The sequence below is a fragment of the Puntigrus tetrazona genome, chromosome 9 (genome assembly GCF_018831695.1).
Source record: "Puntigrus tetrazona isolate hp1 chromosome 9, ASM1883169v1, whole genome shotgun sequence".
Taxonomy (NCBI): domain Eukaryota; kingdom Metazoa; phylum Chordata; class Actinopteri; order Cypriniformes; family Cyprinidae; genus Puntigrus; species Puntigrus tetrazona.
This window is the reverse complement of record NC_056707.1, coordinates 3,969,327-3,989,519: the sequence shown is the minus strand read 5'-3', so window position 1 is coordinate 3,989,519 and position 20,193 is coordinate 3,969,327. Positions and strand designations below refer to the sequence as shown.

The following is a 20,193-nucleotide window of genomic DNA, read 5'->3' as shown; positions in this document are numbered from 1 at the left end:
CCCGCGGCACCCGTTACGCACATTGACCGTAGTATGCAAATAATAGGCTATGTATGCATGTCAGACGGTTTAATGCGTTTGCTAAAACGCTCGTCATCACCACGGAGCGTACTCCATGGAAGAGTGTATCCCACAATGCACCCGACCTCCCGTTTCCAGCGTGACGGATGAACCAGAAGGAATATCAGTCATGATTTTTTTTGACTTCTTTTCTGGACTAATACTTCAGATTGCGCTACTTGTTTGCTCTTTACTGAATGCTTCCTAGTTAGAATAACGATGATAATAATAATAAATATGTGACTGTGCATTGCAAATGGAAACCATCCAAATTTTTTACCTTATGCATCTTTACAGAAAACTGCACTGCATAAACAGAAGGCTAATAATATTATGCTTACTATTCTTAAGAGCTGCCTACGTTTATCAAAAGCAATTATTGATTATTTTACATATTTACTATTATTTTTTATTGTAGTGATAATGGTTATTGTCTGTGACATCTAAGGCAGTGTTCTGTGAACAGAAGACAGCGGGAAACCTAAAGGAGCATAAGATGCATCCTAGTATATTTTAGTGCTTTAAAATTCTTTAATCCCTTTATTAAAGTGAAATTTATATCTTATTATACTCCACGTTCTCCTATAAACTAGCTAGAAATCTAATTTCACCCCTTCTCTTGCTCCTGCTCTTTCAATCAATGTTTAACCGCGGGAGATTGTGCGAGCAATTTGCTCTTCTGGTCTCTCTTCTCAACAGGCAAACAGAAGCACACATCTGAACAATGAGCAATGAAAAGGGCCCATAATAAATACTCAATATTCCACATAATTATTAATCACGGAATACAGCAGCAGTCAGGGCCACTCCTGCCTCTGCCAGGCTCTGCTGCCTGCTGCAGTTTTTATGGGGGCCTCGCATATAATCACGCAGATGCCCAACACTGACCCCGCAGCGCGGGAAACAGGTAAGAAAAGCGCGCGCGCTCGCTCGCGCTCCCTCGCACGCGCCGTCTCTCTCGCGCTCATTTAGCGCTACGCTGCTTTTCATAATTAGCGCCGCGAGGCCTCATTAAGTTCGCTCTAATGAATAAATATTGTATTTCATAGCCTGATTACCAGATCAGCTCGACGCTCGAGCGTCGTAAACAATTATTTCCCTAAATATTCATCACCCTAAAGTGGATGATCATTGGTATTTAATACCAGTATTTTCGAGTGCATCTTTATTATGCAAATAAATACTTTTGAAGCGTTTGTTTCCTGCAGATCCGAAAAGATTCACTCTCAGAATTAAAAACTGAGCTTTCTGGGGGAGATGGGCATGAAACGTGACATTAGGCTTCTCTGACAGAGGAGACCAGCGCAGACGTGTCGTGTTCCTCTCATTATACAGATCACTACAGTGATTCCTGACAGGATACCGTACAGTTAGGCTAAAATAAAATAAAATAAAATAGAAGGAAAACGTCTAAAACTTTGTTGAAACTATGTCTCCGAGACTGACCTGAGAGTCTGTCATCTGTATCCTGTGTTTCCGTTCACCGCTGCCAGTCATCGGATCTTTCTTTTGATTCAGTGATTCGCTCAATCGAGTTTCTCAGGCGTTCCGACTCGATTCAGATTGATTCGAACCGCTCAGTGATTCGTGAGTCGGTCTTTCCTCAGGCAGTAAAACAGCAGGCAGCGTCAGGAAGGTTACTTTGGAACAGGACTTTTTGTAATTTGCAGATTACAAATTAGGTTACCCTAGTAGTGTAACTCTTTAAATTAACCGATGTTTTTGTAACTGTAACAGATGCAGTTAAACTATGTTACATGTGTTAAATGTAACTAGTTACTCAATACTGGTTTTGCCATCAAGCAATGCTGGATAAAGTGGAAAAAAGCCATTTTTAAGAGATAATGCAGGGAAAATGTAGTTAGGCCTACTGTTGGTTCATGTGGATAAGTCTATATTTGCTGTTTTTCAGTTGTTTGAACATATGGGTGGTCTTTGTCCATTTATTTTCGGTCTGATCTCTTACAGAAGAGATCTAACGATTGCCAAAACGAATAATCTCCAGGTGAATTTGTAGACTGAGATTATATCTATCTTTTTGTACTGTGGTACTGTGGACGCTCACTGTACACAGCTTCACGCAGCACCCTCGGTAATGACGGTAATACCACGGTATTACACGCGACAGCGTGCTATGTATGCCCAAAAGCTGCTTAGTGCTAAAGCAGAGTCAGAAAATCAAGTCTGTGGCGATCTGAATGAGGGAAGAAGAAAAAAAGCATGTGAGCCGAGGGTCGTGAAAGAGCTTTAACAGGGAAAAATGATTCACAGGTATAAGATTTCCCATTAGAGTCTGCTAATTATTTCCACACCATTAGTGGCAGCTCTCTAATGAGGGACAGGAGCAGACTGCAGTATATCACAGCGCTCTGCTCTCCTCTGCAGGGCTCCTGTTAGGGGCTGGTGGTAATAGCCCCCCGTCCCCCTCCTCATGCCCTCTTAACCCACGGGGGCATGGAGGGCCAAGAGCGAAGGGCACGCTCAAATCACCACAAGATTCCTTTCTGATTGAATTTCTGCTGAAATAGACGTCGAGGCGGACTCGCCGCTGTAATGTCAAATGTTCGGCAGAGACCGGTCTGACGTTAGATGTAGGAGGAGGTTTTTTATTCATTTGAGATTAGTCTACAAACACACCTCTTTTTATGTTTTCATGAAAACGCAGTATATCGTATTTTATACACATTACCGATATGGAAATCCGTCAAGTACCAGTTTATGCTTTACATATTTTGGATGTAATTATTTGATTTTGGTTTACATAATGCAGTATACGCACATATTATGCATATATAAAGAAACACTGAAAATATTAACTTGCATATATTTATGTCCAACTATAGTGATATTAACATTATGTATAGGCATGCATATTTATACATGAAACAGCACACATTAAGTAAGAAACTTATTTTGGGTGCTATTAATTGTTTGACAGCACTAATCCTAATTCATAATTTAAAAAAAACAAAAAAACACTGCTATAATGTAAAGTACTCCATTTTCACGTGCTAATTTCGTAATACACTAAAAACATTTCTTTAGCGCTTAAGATAAAATTAATTTCATTTAAGTGTACTCAACTTCTATTTTGAGACATGAGTATGTACTAAAATGCACTTCACATACACTTAAAGATAGTATTTAGTTACCACTTGTAACTACTGTATGAAAGACTGTTTCAAGTGTGCTGCAAGAGGTAACTAAATACACTTATAGTGTGTGAGAAGTGCACTGTAGTTCATACTCATGTCTCAAAATAGCAGTTGAGAACACTTAAATGATCTATTTTATCTTAAGCATTTAAATTTATTAAATACAAAATCAGTGTTTAAAAATAGGTGCACTTTAATTACATTATGGAAGCGTACTTTTTTTTTTTTTTTTTTTTAAACCTGGGCATCCATTGAAAATGAAAACATTACCATTTATAATAAGTCGTGGTGCAACATTAACACGTTTCCCCTCCATTGAGCCATAAAAGACAACAGAACGGGAAAAGAACAAGTTTTATTCAAGTACGGCAGCAGAACATTGTGCAGTTAGAACAGCATCTACAGTTCAGAAAAACCAGGGTAAAAACAGTAGAGAACAAGCGTCACAGCCGGCAACATTTCAAAGCTTCCAATACAGTACAATCTCAAAAAAAAAAAAAAAAAAAAAAAGTATACATTTAAAACAATGCAAACTTAAGGATTATGTAGACAATTGATACCGGTCTACTCCGATTGAACCTGCGGTAGGTTTCAGGGGTTGAGGAAGCTCTGAGAATCACTTGAAGACAATGTCAGGTATGGTTGCACTCCGCCGGACATGGCAACCATTTTATTCACTTTCCTCTAGTTCCTTCTTTAAACTGTGGAGAAAGGTGAGAGGTCACGGTTCACCCTCAAGCCATGTAACAGCATTCAGCCAGTAGTGTACATTAAACAGCTATGGTTCTAGACATACAAGTTAAACGTGGGTTCTGCTCACCAAGCCTGCATTTATCTGAACCAAAACACAGCAGAAGTAGTAACAGTGAAATTGGAACCAATTAAAATAACTTCCATTTGGATTATAAAAAACATCTTTACTGTTTCTATCATACCATTTAGAAAGTTTGTCTTTAGAATAGAAAAATGCCGTTCTTTGGATCTTATATACGATTCCTTAGCGTTAAAAACTTCTGTAGTGTAGATTTCTGGAACCCGGCTACATTTATAGTTACGCCACTTCATGAGAATCAAGTCAGTACAAAGCGTCCTCACCTTTTGAGATAGGAGTGGACATTATCATGGCCGTGGTACTTGGCCAGGTACACGAGCACGCCGGTAGCGCAGCGGCCCTTTCTGGCACGGCAGAAGCTGCAGTTACAGATGCCCCTGCACGGGGGACAGAGCCAGTCCTAGAAGAACAACAACCACACCTTTAGAAGAACGCTAGCCATCCCCTCAGCCAGCGCTAACGCCGTCACGCGCCACTAACCGGGTTCAGGAGGGCTTCACGGACGTCTTCTCCGTATCGGTTCTTGAGACACGGCCCGCAGAACTGCCCCCGAACTCCCACGCAATCCTGGTTGCGGCAGTTGGTCTTGCTGTCGATCGTTTTCTGTCGACACTGATGACAAGTGGATCCCTGACGGACAAACACACACACTCATAAGAGCCTGCAGCGCTGGTGAAGTGCTGTGACGGTAAGAGAGTCGCGCTGAAGGAGACCTACAGTGGCCCGGTTGTAAATCTTCTCTCTGACGTTCACGCAGACGTTGTCCAGCTCAGCTTTGGTGATTTCCTCCACGGGCCTCACCACATGAGGAATCGTCAGATAGCCGTTATAGCTGCGCCGACGAGGCCCTCTCTGCTCACACACAGGGAAAAAAATAATTTAAAAAAATCATCAATACAGTGGCACTCGCTTTCGTTTCACATGACAACATAAGAGCTCGAGACTGCTTTCTAAAGGATCAGTGACACCGAAGTGAGCAGCGATGGGTAAAGGTGCCTTTAAAAAGGGATTCATTACAATATTGAGTTACTCCATAAAAGTAACTATTTGCATTACTTTCCAAAAAGTAATTTTTAGTAAGGTAAAGCATTGTTATATATATATATATATATATATATATATATATTCAGCACACGCGTCTTATTAACTAAAGGGAGAATCACACCTCTTCCTCATCATCATCCTCATCATCAAGTCCGTTTCCACGGACCAGGCTGTATTTGTCCTCTGACTCATCCTCTGGAGGAGGGGAGGGAGGCCTGTCAACCAGGGACCGGGAGCGTGTGAGAGGACGGGACGTTTGCTCGGGGTACTCATCCTCTGGAGAGGACAGAGAGCCTGCAGCCAGAGAGAGACAGAGAGACAGAGAGACACAGAGAGAGAGAGAGACAGAGAGAGAGAGAGAGAGAGAGGAGCGTGAGAGAGAGAGAGAGACGAGAGAGAGAGAGAGACAGAGAGAGAGAGAGACAGAGAGCGAGAGAGAGAGAGAGAGAGAGAGAGAGAGACCAGAGACAGAGAGCGAGAGAGAGAGACAGAGAGACCGAGCACGAGAGCAGAGACAGAGAGACAGAGAGAGAGAGAGAGAGAGAGAGCGAGAGCAGAGAGAGAGAGAGAGAGAGAGAGAGAGACAGAGAGAGAGAGAGACAGAGAGAGAGAGAGAGAGAGAGAGAGAGAGAGAGAGAGAGAGAGAGAGACACAGAGAGAGAGACACAGAGAGAGACACAGAGAGAGAGAGAGAGAGACAGAGAGAGAGACAGAGAGAGAGAGAGAGAGACAGAGAGAAAACCGTTCGGTCACATCAAGGAAAAAACAACTTGTGTTTATTATTAGCAATAACTTTTTTTAATCAATATTACTAAGGCTAATAAATTAATTCATATTAACTTAGTATAATTTTATCATCAGTAGTTATTAATAATAAATGAGCAGTCCTCTGAAGTCTTACCGTATTGCCCTGTGACAGAGCAGACCTCCTGGGAATGGGTCCAGGAACCTTCTCCAGCTCGGCCATTAGCTTCGCAAGCTACAAGAAAGATTTCAATTCTGTTAAAACTAGATTCACGCTCTTAAAAATTACAAGAGAGCGTAAGAAAAACATTCAAACTGCTAATAAATTCATACTAACATCCAGGGCTGGATACAGACGAGTTTCCTTTTGTAAATAAAATTTAAAAGCACAATGCACTCTTAAAAATAAAGTTGCTTCACAATGCCATAGAAGAACCTTTTCGTCTAAATGGTTTAAGGTTTAACATCTGAAGAAAAGGTTCTTTGTGGTGAAAAAGGTTCTTCAGATTATAGAAAAAGAAAGATGGTTCTTTAAAGAACCTTTGCAGAACCAAACATAATCTATACACCACTGAGAAGCAGCTTTTGACGGCCCTTTATTTTTAAGAGTGCAGGAGCGCAGAAGTCGACTTCCTCACCATAGCTTTGTTCTCTTTGATGTTCAGCGCTCTCTTCAGCATGAAGTTATTTTCCTCAGAGTCCGGCTCTGGGTCTTTGGGTTTGGACTCGGGCGATTCTGGCTTTGTTAGACTGGCCTGTCTGTTCGGGAACTTCATGGCAACTCGGAGCGTGAAAGATTTGCGCATTTTTCTGGGAGGCGAACAGGCCTCAGAATCAGAGTCCATTTTCTGGGAGAGAAAAGAGGAAAAAAAAAACACGATTAGCTGAACACATTCACCCTTCAAAACCAGCCTACGATGAAGCAGAAGCCGAAGAGTCTGCGGTCACAAACCATCTCAGTCATGTCGTCGTTCAAGTCGTTCTCAAAGCCGCTGCACGCATCCTCTTCCTCCGTCACAGGTAAAGCGCTAAACGCTTTCTGAACCCGAGCAGAGCTTCTCGTCTGTCTCAGCGGTCTCTTCTGTAATAAAAAAAAAAAAAGCAAACCAAAACATCTTAATATGATTTTTAGAGGGAGGTAGTGAACAATGAGATTTTTTGGGGCATCTGTAAGACACGTTTGACGTATGGAAACGTTCACGTCATACCGAGGTCCCGAAGCCATCAGATCCAAAGCTGTCGCAGCTGTCGTCTGAGGAAGAGGAGGAGGTTTCCATGGGAAGCACAGCGTTGTTCCTGTAGCTGCGCAGGTTCATCCTGGTGGAGGGAGGAGACGCCTGCTGCCTCTGCACATAACACACCATATAGACCTGCTCAGACACTTTTATAGCATTTAAAGTGGATAGACACTTGAAGTCACACTTAATATCAAATAAAAGGAGTGCAGAGAGGCGAGAAGTAAAAATGAAGCTAACTTTGATGGCTAAGGATACTAAGCAAACATCTAACTTTTTAATTTTCAAGAACAAGCTACTTTTATAAGGCTTTAAGATATTTAACATTTAGTGGGTCAACAAACAATTTATAAACAAATGAAGAGGTCATTTTTTTTTTCCAAAAACGTTTCTCATTGTGCATTCCGATTAATTAAATTGAAGTTGGATCATTTTCATAATACACAAAAAGTATTACACACCTAACATACAATTTTCTTTTTTCGAAAAGCTGTTTTTGCAAAAACTCGTTATTTTACGCTTTGTAAAGTCCGAGGCGACCCCTGCCCCCACCAAACACAGGCCCACAAGTTTACTTCACCGGCAAACACTTGGTAAAATAAACATACGATCCAATACATATATGTCTCGAACAAAAAAATAACATTATCAATCGTTCGAACTATTAGTTTCCCTCTTTTTAGCGTTGAAACTAACTTTTCGCCAGGCCAGCAATCATTCAACGATTCATTTTTAAACCCCACACACACACACAATAGCAGCTGCTTTCGCGGGTCGATAGAAAACAAAAGCTCATGCCTACTGTACCTTAGAGCGCATTGTGTTGAGTTCGCTGTGATTTGAAGGGGTGTGAGTTTATACTCTGCCTGAGTCCACGGTGAATGTGTGCGTCTCAGTCCTGTGGAGAGGAGTTTCGTCTGGAAGTTGGCGGGTAATTCTTGAAGAGGCGTTACTCGCTTCCGCGCCACACGCGAGTCCTGGAAGCTTCGTAAAATTAATACAGTAACGCAATCGAATAGGCTGAAGATTTAACAACTGTATTATCGATTTGATTATGAGATGAGTAGACACATGTTGTATTATACGTACTAGGTTATTTAAATTAAAGCGAATAAAATCACGTCTGTTCAACTTTACATGCGCTTACAGGATCTTCAGCCGTGGCGCCAAACCTCAGAGCTCATTTGCATAAGGACACATAAATCGCGCGAAATACTGACGGGATAAAACAAGCAAAGTTCATTTCAAGTTTATATTTTATTAATATCTTATAAATTGACAAAAGTTTAAAATCCCACCAATATAATAAATAAATCTTTAATATCATATAAATGAAATAGTCCTCCATAATAAAATATAACAATAAAACCACGTTTGCCTTGCATGCAGAAAGGATTTAATAGAAAAAGTCCTCTGTTATGATAATTACTTAAATGTCTAGCATAGTTCAAATACATAAGAAACCTTTTTAAAAGAAACAAAATCATTGACCACAAAAGATGTTCAAGTTAAACCTGGAAAGGCAACGTCAACTATGAAAGAGCAGAGATTAGCTCTTTTTTTCAGAAAATGCATAATTTATGACGTTTAAGATCAGTATATCCATTTCGTGGTGAATTTTTACCCTTTATCAGTGTCAATTCAGAAGACGCTTTTATGAAATCCCCTAGGAACAACTGGGGTTAAGTGCTTTGGTTATAAACCAGCCCTTATACAGTGGATCAAATGTGATTCATTATCGACCCGTTCTAACACTGTGTCCTAACATGCCACGTGACAAGATTCCAGCGTCAAGTGGTTCGGGTTTCCACACTAGATATAATGCTACAAAACAATGCAACAGAATCAATCAAACACCAGTCAATCAAAAGCATGTGTGGGCAGGCTTTCTCTGGAAGCACGCTGCACATGGTTAAGTTTATAATCGAATTCGTAAATATCAAACATTTGTAACATAATTACATTTTTTACCAATTTTTGTAATGGAAAACGCTTGTTGGTTCGCATTGTATTTGCAGTTTTAATGTCCATGTTTGGTTTCATTTATTTTCAAAATCTGAGGTGAACTATCTGTTGTTGCTTTCAGTATGGCTATAAGCTCATGCAAGATGATAGTCGAACTCACAATAAAGCGCATAATAACCTCAGATTATCTACTGACATATAGTTTGTATGTTGTTTTGGCCACAACGTGAAATAGAAACCATTTGTAAATCAGAAATTTCACGAGTCATGGCTAGGTGGGACAAAAACAAGAAGAACCGACAAGCGTTTTCCCTTACAAAGACGGTATCAGTCACTCAGTAATTATAAAATAGCCTAAAAAGATTTAATATTTAAGAATTATAAACGCATTCCACAGAGAGCCCACCCACACGCGCTTTTGATTGGCTGCGATATTTGATTGATTCCGTCTCATCAAAAATCGCTTGCCGCTGTAATGTTTTCGCATCTCGTGTAGATAGGACACGGTGCAGCGTTTTATAAGCGCTCAACTTCGGCCACGCCCACCGCCCCTCCCTCCTCTGCGCGGCCGTCCTCTACCTTGCCTCACTTCCTGATGCTTATGTTCCTGTTTATTAGACTTCTTTCTTTCTACTTTAATCCAGTCCCCATCACCAGACACGGCGTCCTCAGATGCCGCTTTCTTCTTCACTCCTTCATTGATGACTGACATCCCCGGTATCGGCCGTTGGTGGTAAGATGGTGATACGTAGTTGTTGTTGTTTCGGGGGCGCCCAGCATGCTGGAAGCTTCTGGGTCCTCTCTGTGACGTCTGATTAAACCTTCTGGTTTCCGCTTCTCCTCTTCCTCCTCCGTTGATTTTAAACGTGTTGTCATAGTATGCTTTTCTGTGGTAGTTGTGTTTAGATCCGGCACTAGGGGGCCGCTCTCGCTCCGGGGTGCTCTCAGACGTCGTGCTGGACGGGCTGCTGCCCTTTGACCCCAGATGGATGGTGGAGAGTTTGACGGAAAGGGTGGGAGAAGAACTCCGCGAATCTGTCCATGGAGTGAGAGGGCTGCGATTGGGCGATCTTCTGACCGCAGCGGCGTACGATGATTGGCTCCCTATGACGGACAGGAACTGAGGGAGGGTCATCTTGCCCGTAGACTCCTGGGCAGCTTGCTCTCTCCACTGCTTCATTCTCAGACTGTAAATCCATTTGGGATCAACACCTGATCGAGTAACAGAATAACAGAATGAAGAAACCCGAGACAATTTCCATGGACATGCAAAATAGGGCCGAAAGGACATTTCATTTCAGAAGGTCAAACTAAATATCATTTCACTGGTTTATTTATTATTCATTTCATGTGGGGTCTGCAATGTTTGCAGTGCTGATACCCAAATGTTTGTAATTATTATTTTTTATTTCCAAATACAACAGCCAAAAAACAGGGGGGGGATGTAAAAAATAACATTAACTACAATTAAATAAAATTTTAATTTAAAAAAGCATACAAAATGACAGTTTATAATTGTTATATATTATGCACACACACATGTATATTTAAAAAATAAAAGTTTATAATTTATATATACAGAATTGGTATTTACTTGAAATTTGTAATATGTAATCATATAATCAATTAAAAAAAGTCTAATTTGAGTATTTCAAAATGTTAACTGATTATGTAATGCAGATTACATGAAATCAACCAATATGTTATGTTGCCTTTTCAAAAGAAAGTTCAATGTAATTGATTTGTATTACCTGAGTTGGACCTGCTTCTGTTGTGACCTTCCCTGATGCCCGGCGCCGTCTCAATGACCAGCTCCACGGGTCTGATCACGTCCCTCTGACTGTCTGGACTCCACTGAACCCTGTGCTCGTGTCTCGTACACTTAGGAGATCTCACGTTACCCTGGCAGGAGACAAGGCACCAGGTTAAACGTGTCCTCTTATAAACATAACGCCACATTAAGTTGGGCATTCTGATCGCAAATAAACCCTAATGAATTGTTACACTAAGCTGCACATAAAGAGTTTTATTAAAAGTATACTACTAAATCGCAACGGACGCATCAGTTAGCTAATTAGTTTCTTAATAGGAGTGTACTTAATTGTATTTAATATGAACTTGTACTTTAAAACTTATTACAAATTTACTTAAAGAGACATTTTCATGATAATTTCTAACTCATGTGTTGAATAACATACTAAATATATATACATGTAAAGAAGTTGAATACAATTTTAACTGCAGTGTGATATTGAGTATTATATTTAAATACAACATCATCATTACAATAGTTAGGCTTTGTGTAAAAATGTTGAATGGTAGTGTAAGTACATGACATACAACTTTTAGAGGTGACATATTATGCCCCTTATTACAAAGTATGCCTAAAATGTATGTAAAGTTTTGGATTAAAATACTCTACAGCTAAAATGACTATTTTGAGTGGAAGCAGAAACAGATTTTGGGGCCTGTTTCTTTAAATCCAGTACAGCCGCTTTTTCGGAGTATACTTTTGCTTTTTTTGTGGCTCTTTTAGCATGTTTTGCTCAAACATTTGGACTGCTACACCACAAAAGCTTTCAGTTTTCACTTACATATAATTATTAAAATGCATTCTTTTTGTAAGAAGTGTTCTTTTTATGCTAAATGCTACATCTCGCATTCCCGTGGTGCCCATTTGTGCACAATATTCAAAATCTTTCCTCAAAAATTGCTCTGCCACTTTTCCTCTCAATTATTGTCAAAATTACCAACTTTTTAACAAATGATCCAAATCGAGTCTTTGTTTTTCTTACAGAATATGCAGTTTCACTTAAGAAAGTATTAAGTACATGGGACTGTCACAGGTCACTTTTAGGTATGTTCAGAACGCTGTATTTCATGTAGACTCTAGTCTTTTTTCTGGTGCTTACCTCATAGTTTACTGTGCAGTCAACGGTTTGTGTGCCAGATATTCCCACGATCCACTTATCCATCACGAACGGGGGCTGGAGAGTAATTTAGATTTTACCACAAACAGTAAGACTGAAAGACATGATCCTAACAAGCATCGGGTCTTCTTTCTACTCACAACACATTAACACTTGTCTTAGTGTTATTGAGGATCATTATGACACAATCGTCTCTAGACCTCAAAACACAGTACGAAGATAATGGAGACGTAATTTACGGTGTTGCGTGACATTTCTCACCTTGGTCATCTTTAATACATCCACATCCGGTCTGTTGGCGTTAAAGGTCACGTCCTTGATGTACGCGATTGCCACCTCATCCCCATCAAGCTCCATATACATTTTCCATTTGCAGTCCTGCGGAGGTCAGAAATACAGATGAGACAGCAGTCGGTGGAATGAGGTTAAACTGTAGCATCTCACGCAGGTAAATGTGGCCATAAACATGATGCATGTTTTCAGCAAACAGAAATGTAGACCTGCATGATTTTAGCGGTTTGAGAGCGACACAACCCAACAGCACAACCTAGAGGACGATCATGAGTATTCACATCACACTTGAGCTCAAACCTGGGTGAAAACTCCTGGACGCTGTATCCTAAGCGGATTTTCACGTTTCCAGGTCAAAAATGTTCAATCTAATTGCTTAGAAAAGTACTATCTCTTCTTTCCCATACAAAACTTATGGGCGACTGCCAAGGTGCTGCTTAGATAATCTAAGTGTGTTTTTTTAGCGTACTTCTATTGAGTTGTTAAGCGTTTTGGCTACTTAAGGATTTAGATGTTAAGGTTATCATTTGAGATTAATGACGCCTGCCTGAGCACAAGTCACCTGTTTTTAGTGTTTAACATGCTGGTATATAGCTCCTAAGGAATTCTGGGTAGTTGCCTTTTTCTTGTCAGTATCGCATGAGAAACGGGTGATGGAAATGCCAAATTTTGGAAAAAAATCCCGTAAGTTTTTTTTACACTCGCTTAAAGTGGGTTAATGCAAATAATGGGGTCAGAAATGCATTTAGAACGAACAGATTCCTCTAAAAGCATCAAAAAAGACCGATCTCATTCCACAGCATCTGAAATGTTACGGTTCTTCTCAAAAACAGCAGCGTCCTCCTCCGAAAGCAGTGACGATTATATTCTACTTTTCTTAGTACAGGTCTAGCAGGAATGTCGCTGCTTGTTCTCAAATGTTTTATGCGATATTCCAGGTTTTTAAATTCGCAGCTTTGGATGAAAACCCGGCTTTTGTATATTTAATTCTTTTAAACATATTAGTTCAAGCACTCCTGTTAAAATCACTGAAGCTGTTCACACTGTGAGATGAATATCTTAGCCTACATTGGTACGCAATTCACTTTGTTGCGCGAGCCGAGGATATTCGCCAGAGAGCAGAAATCATTTAGCAAGCGTGTAATGAACAAAAACACCAGTGTTTCAAGGATGACTCATCTGAACACCTCTGATTGGCCACTGCATTCATAAGCTCAACAGAAACACGTGTGTCATAATGGTGTGTTAAAATGAACAATACTGTAAAAATGCATGCGTCTGAACGTTCTATATTTGTCATTGAATCACTCATTCAAAAATGCTTACTCATCCAGTAATGAGTGACAGTTCAAAAATGTATTTGTCATTGAATCACTCATTCAAAAATGCTTACTCATCCAGTAATGAGTGAGAAATACAACGAATCGCACCCTAAACCCTGGTGCTTTTCCTCTTAGTCCGCACTTTCTTGACGTATCGTCTGTGGTGAGAAAGATCGATGTGAAAATGGTAAACAAGCACTTCTGTTTACAGCTTGAATATCCGCAGTCGTACCCTGCGTGAGAGTGAGAGCTCTGAAGGGTTGAAGGGTGTAGGGGACCAAACAACGGTTTCTTGAAGTGCCCTTCTGCGTCATCATCTGGTGTCCAAAAAGTAGCGCCGTCGTTTTGGAAAGTATCAGAGCCCTCTGAAGTGGCCAGTTTTGAGCACTTTGGTCTAGAATGACTCTTCAATATGGGGGGCATACTATTTCACGACGAAAAGTGCCCTTTGGAGGGAGATATATACTGTTTGGAACGCACCGCTAGTTTTTGCTTTCTAATGCAAAGTGTACATGCTAGCTGGCCACTGGCTGTAGTATTTGTGTTGTGTTCAAGCACAACTTTTTGATGCTGACTCAGGGGATATGATACACAGCGATCCACTTTGTATTGCTTCTAGTTTATTTATGTTAAATAAGAATATATAGGCCTTGTATACATACTGTAGGACAACGGAATAAAGCTTAAAGTGTCTTTATTATGGGTTATGAAAGGTTGGTTTTAGGAGTCCTAACAACAGGTTAACATCCATGCATGGTCAAAAACAATTTAGTTTTATTATAATATGCATTTATTTTTGCCATATTTTTTCAATGACTCCCAAACGATTTGTTCAGCGATTCATTTTTCAAAACCCCTCCGGTGATTGGTTGGATTCATTTACAGCAATGTTTGTAAGCTTTTATCACTCCAAAAGTGGCACCTAGTTTCAAAGTATTTATATTTTCATTCAGAGCAACAAGTGGTAATATGCCAATACGAAACGGCTTGTTTTAAAAATGACTCGTTTCATTGATCCAGAGTCGACTCTTTTTGAGAGACAGTGACTTTATACACTGTGCCCGTTCAGATTAAAAATGCTGCAGCATGTTTTCATTCACTTAAAGCTGAGTTACACACTGCATAAAAGCTCATTTTCAAAAACCCATAATAGAAGCACTTTAAAAATTGACACATTTAACACTAGCTTTTCGACTTTTACAGAAAATGTTGAAGTTTGCTCATTTGTAAAGCCGCGCGGCATTGAGGTGTGGCGCGTAAACCCAACCACATCCCAGATGAAGCCAAGCGTGAGAATGAATGTTTGAATGTCAACCGGTGCTCATTCACGCGAGCACACACACACGCACGTTTCTGAGACAGAATGATGTAAAGACTGAAGCTGAGAGATCAGAGTGCAGAGAAGCGACTGTGTTCGTTTCTCAGGCATAACAAGAGCGTGAGACCTTAAAATCCATTCTCATTCACATTAGCAATGGAGATGAGGCCCCTTACCGAGAGGCCATGCTAGAAACGGCAGAGCCGAGCACGCTGGGCAGAGCGGTAATGATCCGTCCAATCTGCCAGCCCGGCACCGAGGTCAAAGTTTACCGCTTAAAGCACGTGGCTGTTCACACTTACACAACATCTCGACAGAGAATGAGCCCTCTTCCCCCGCGCGCGAGAGAAATGGCAAACGTGCGCCTGTTTGTTTTGGATGGGGCTTAAAGGTGTCCAGTAACACGTCGGCCAAGCACTGACCAAGCGTTTGCCAAACGTTAGCCCTGCCTAATAGCAGCGGCAGAAACAATGTGCGGTAATGACGGCCAGCGTGGTAAGCGTCTAATGACACCTCATACATAATTCAGCACCTTTCCGGCGACTAAGCCCTGATATCCTCATTAACAGAAACACTCTGTGCTGTCAGATGGGCAAAGCACAATCGCAGGGTCTCATTTAGGCTTTGAGAAGTGCAGCTGGTACCACGACACCGCCAGGAAAGAGAAAGAGAGAGAGAGAGAGAGAGAGAGAGAGAGAGAGCAGAGAGAGAGAGCGAAAACGGCGGAAAAAAAAAAAAACCTCGAGCAGAGCGGGTTTGTTTTATTTAGTGCAAAAAACCTTGCAGTTTGTAAAAACAAGGCTGACACGGAGGCTGACACCAGGCAGGGGAAAATAATTAGCTCTCATTTTCTCAGACTCCTGTTTCCTTCTTCCCGCTGAGCTTCCTCCCAACCAAACCACCACATGTCAGGAGAAATAGGAGGCAATTAGCGGCCCCGCTTCAGCCCCGCCGCACGCGTTGAAAGGGGACTATTTATGATGGGACAATGAACAGCTGAAAGATTAAATAACATTTGCCTTTTAAAAAGAAAATGACTTCTGGCTAAATTTTTGATTAAATTCAAACGGCAAGTGAAGACGCAGTCGCTCTCCTGTGTCAGGGGCCCAAACAAAGGCTCGCCGGCAAGAGGGGGTGGATGCTACGCATCGTCTTGGATGAAAAATTATTTATCTTTTCAAAAAGAGGAACAAAAACAAGAGGCTTGGGAACCGAAAATGCGTTTGGCGAGACGGTGGTCAGTCCACGGAGGAGGTCGATAACAGGCATCTTTTACTTGAGGAAGACAACTTCAAATCAAGGAGCACTGCAATTGTGACAAAACATCTCAGTTATCACGTCTCCAACAAAAGCCGCCCGTTAATGCTGCAGATGATAAACGGGCCGTGATGTGAAAATGATGCTGGCAAATTACAAAGAAAACTTAGGGTTTACGTACATTAAAGAGAACCACAAAACGCATTTACTTTTTTTTAAGTGATCGGACATGATTCAATGACAAGGGAAATCTTTTATATGTCGGAAATGTAATCATCTTTGTGCTATTTCAAATTTAAAATGTGGCGTAAACATCAATTTTCTTGAATGCGCACGATTGTCCACATCTCAATCGTTAATTTCCAAAAAGTTATTAAGATATATATTTTAGGTTATTCGTTTATTTTACATCAAATGTCAAATTATTTTTAAATTCAGAAACTAAAGTTTTTGGGGAGTCGCACCGCATGACGTTTTTCAGCCTGAACTGATGTTGACATGTAATAAAATGTCGTTCAGTGTTTTAAGAGACTTGCTGATCTTGACATACAGCCATCATGGTCTGCATATATTTTTTTCCAGCATACCTCTGCATGTAAGTTCAACCGCATGACTACAGTATGATTCGACTTTTGGCATTTTTACAAATATTTGTAAAATATTAATAAGTGAATACGTTTTCATGAGTATAAGTTAAAATATAAAGCATTACTTATTTTGCATATAGATTTTTTATGCCTTAGCACTTAGAGGTTTTCTTAATAAGCTCCTATCGTTTTATCACATGTTTGACTTTATGCTCCGAAAATATCACAATAAAATGTAATTTACTTTTAAGAAATTAATATATATGACCAAAACTAAGCATTACGTCATCGGTAACCACCCACAAAACCATGGCAACCATTCAAAAGCATCCTGGCATCTTGTCAGCACCAATTGAACCAAAGACCACATAGATTCGTTATGTTCGTTATATAATACAATGATGTGCAGTGGCGTGATTTACCGATTGGCCTGTGCCTGCTTTCCAGTGATATCCAAACACCAACTCCAGATTCACAGTCTTCCTCCACTCTTCTTCTGCTTCTTCAGTGGCCGAACCGTCCTGAGAGAGGTTGCACGGGTAAATACATTAGTTGTGACGGATGAGGATTATTCAGATGCAAATTCATGTCAACTCTGATGTAAAAGAAGATCTAGAAAACAATTAAACCACATGCCTTGATCAACGGCGGAAAGTGGAACAGGTTCAGGTAGTCGTGGGTAAGTTTCTCAATTTCGGTCTGAAAAAGAAAGATTTGACATAATGTTTAAAACATCACGAGAGGGATTTATGCAGCGCACTGACAATCAGCCAATGACCAGCTGTGTGTGAATGTAACATAATTATTACCTGTTAATGGACTTTAAGCAGCAAAACAACAATTAATACCATTGTGTATCACTTATGAACATATAATTCGTGCTCTGGCATATGTCATATACATCTAGAGTAATTCATTCAACAAATCAGGCTCTCTATGGAGCACGCAGATGAATGCCTTACACGAACAGACGTGTGATGTCAGTTTCCAGCGTATCCCAGAGAAAGACAAATTATTTCTCAGAGGTTGCTCTTTCAAAGCTTAGCAATATGACATAATGGAGTTTCATTTAAATACAAACGCCGTCTTTATTTCCTTGGCAGAAAAAGATTTCCAAGACGCAGGTTAGTCGATACTTGAAACACATTATCAAGCTCCAAACTGAACATGGCATCTTCACGTGAGCTCATATTGAGATCTTGAGCTTTCTGAGCACAGTTTGAGCTTTGTTGAGAAACTAGAGGATATATATATATATATATATATATATATATATATATATACACGTCTAGGTCTGGGTTTCTTTGAAGGAGACCTCAAACGTCTCCGTGTTCTCTCCATTCAATCTCATTGCTGTCTAGCAGAAGTAACTGAGGTAATAAGGAGATCTCATTTGTGGTTTTGCTGTCCTGTGGATTGGCTGGAGAGGTGACCTTTCTCGTTTCCCTGATAGATTTAACCATGCACTTTGAATCTGAGAAGCACGTGACATTCACAACACACATTTCTGGCACTTGTAAAATCTACCGGCATGTAGAAACCTGCTAAGATTCTTTCCTATTAACTTCAGAGAACTTTTCAAGAACTTTAGTTTATGGTGACAATACGGTGGTGGCACATTTAAGTGGTTTATGTTGTTTTTGCATCCATAAAACAAACTATTTCCAGATCTACCTGCGATGAAAGGAATCTGCTGGAACATTGAAAATGATGGACCGGCCCCTCAGAGTCTGGACCTTGACCCCATCAGGCATACAGGACATCTATCGTACATTCGTCAACGTGTTTCATGAACAAATTAAATCATGTTTTGGAGGCAAGGAACCTGTCAAGTGGCCACCACTGCATAGCGCTCCAAATAGTCTTCAATCTCACAATAAATAACAAAAGTAACATGTAACAATTTTAAATATAACTCTTCAGTGTGAGCTGTTTAGTGCACTTGCACTGGCAGTGTCCTCAGGAAACAGTCAGGAAACTACCTTGAGGTGAATGATGTGTCCTTTAGACGTCACACCCAGATCTCTCATGTCCATCTCGGACAGCAGCAGCAGTCTCTGTCCTGTGATGTGATTCTGCTTGAAGATATCGGCGTACTGCTGCAGCTCTCCATCACCTACACACACACACACGCAAGCTCATGATGCTCTCGTAGCAGGGGCTCTTTCACTTAACTGCTTCAGTATCTGTCGTTTTTATACGGACCTAATGATATTTTTTTTATCCTCTAACCTTATATCAAACAGCTAACCATCAAACAAACCTTGTGCTTGAATATACACCGTTATATATACACTGTTTGAATGTTTAGTGTCAAAATGATTTTTTATTAATAGTACTGCATTTATCAGGAATACATTAAAAACAGTAATACTGTGAAATATGATTACTATTTTAAATAACTGTTTGCTATTTAAAATTATTTTAAAATACAAATGATTCCTGCAAAGGAGCTAGATTTTCAGAATGATTCGTCGTTGCATGATCCTTCAGAAATCATTCTGATATGTTCATTTGCTGTTTAAGAAACATACTAATTATGTTGAAAACAGGTTTGGCGGATTAATATATGCAGGATTCTTTGATAAGTACAAAGTAAAAAAAAGAACATTTATTTTTAATAGAAATATTTTGTAACACTGTGAAAGTCATCACTGCCACTTGTGATCAATTTAACGTTGCCCTTGTGAAATAAAAAGAATCTCACAGTTACAATAACATAAGAAAAATATATCTTTATTCTCAGAGATATAAATAGCATGAAAGAGGTTTATCTTAAGTGTCAGGGATTTTTTTTGTTAGTTTGATGAAGCGTCTTACCTTGGAAAATCTGCTCTATCCAGAAATGCTGTAAAGACAAAATATGTTTAAAAAAATCGAAAAAATTGAAAGGTGAAGTCTGATCAGATCATCTCTGTCGAGAAATATTTCACCCACCACATGTTCCTCTGTCCAGGAGTGGATGGCCAGGTTTGGGAGAAGCTGTTAAACACAGACAGAAGAACAGAAAGACTCACATGTACACACAGCCATCAACAGCATTAATATCAGTAAAGATTTATCAGTATCATGACTAGACACCCACACTCAACTTATTGTAAGAAATGCATTATAAAAGCAGTTTAATGCATTAATTATACATTTTATGTAACTTATAATGCATTGTGTGATTTCCTAACAGTTATAGTGCATTATATTACTTATCTATTCCCAATAACACCAATAAAAAAGCATGTGTTAAAACATAAAAACATAATATCTGACACACCGTTTAACAATAAAGAGTGAGGGGAATCCCTACACATTAACATATTTTTACAAACAGTAATATTTAAACACTGTACTTATTTGATATACTTATGTGCAAAATGAATGTAAAGTAATGTGAACATTGATAATTGCAATTAAATGAATATGTATTAACATTTAAATTTATATTAAATATAGTACGGA

The 20,193-nt window shown here is 39.8% G+C and overlaps 2 protein-coding genes across 3 annotated transcripts in view; both read right to left on the bottom strand.

Moving 5' to 3' along the window:
- Nucleotides 1-3,557: 3,557 nt before the first annotated feature.
- Nucleotides 3,558-8,174, bottom strand: cdca7a (cell division cycle associated 7a). The gene is made up of 10 exons (XM_043248534.1): nt 7,878-8,174; nt 7,044-7,181; nt 6,788-6,916; nt 6,474-6,683; nt 5,987-6,070; nt 5,213-5,398; nt 4,765-4,899; nt 4,528-4,677; nt 4,311-4,447; nt 3,558-3,916 (listed from the first exon to the last, which is right to left on the bottom strand). The coding sequence occupies exons 1-10, from the start codon at nt 7,887-7,889 to the stop codon at nt 3,886-3,888; spliced, it is 1,212 nt and encodes a 403-aa protein (XP_043104469.1). The 5' UTR covers nt 7,890-8,174; the 3' UTR covers nt 3,558-3,885.
- A 134-nt stretch (nt 8,175-8,308) lies between these two features.
- zak (sterile alpha motif and leucine zipper containing kinase AZK) overlaps nt 8,309-20,193 on the bottom strand; it is a 33,194-nt gene continuing 21,309 nt past the window's right edge. For both annotated transcript variants that reach the window (XM_043248533.1, XM_043248532.1), the window contains exons 12-20: nt 19,678-19,722; nt 19,561-19,588; nt 18,723-18,856; nt 17,377-17,439; nt 17,163-17,261; nt 12,227-12,343; nt 11,948-12,022; nt 10,787-10,937; nt 8,309-10,247 (exon numbers count right to left, since the gene is read on the bottom strand). In XM_043248533.1, the coding sequence (XP_043104468.1) occupies nt 9,562-10,247; nt 10,787-10,937; nt 11,948-12,022; nt 12,227-12,343; nt 17,163-17,261; nt 17,377-17,439; nt 18,723-18,856; nt 19,561-19,588; nt 19,678-19,722 (1,398 nt within the window). In that variant the 3' untranslated portion in view covers nt 8,309-9,561. The remainder of the gene's footprint in view (nt 10,248-10,786; nt 10,938-11,947; nt 12,023-12,226; nt 12,344-17,162; nt 17,262-17,376; nt 17,440-18,722; nt 18,857-19,560; nt 19,589-19,677; nt 19,723-20,193) is intronic.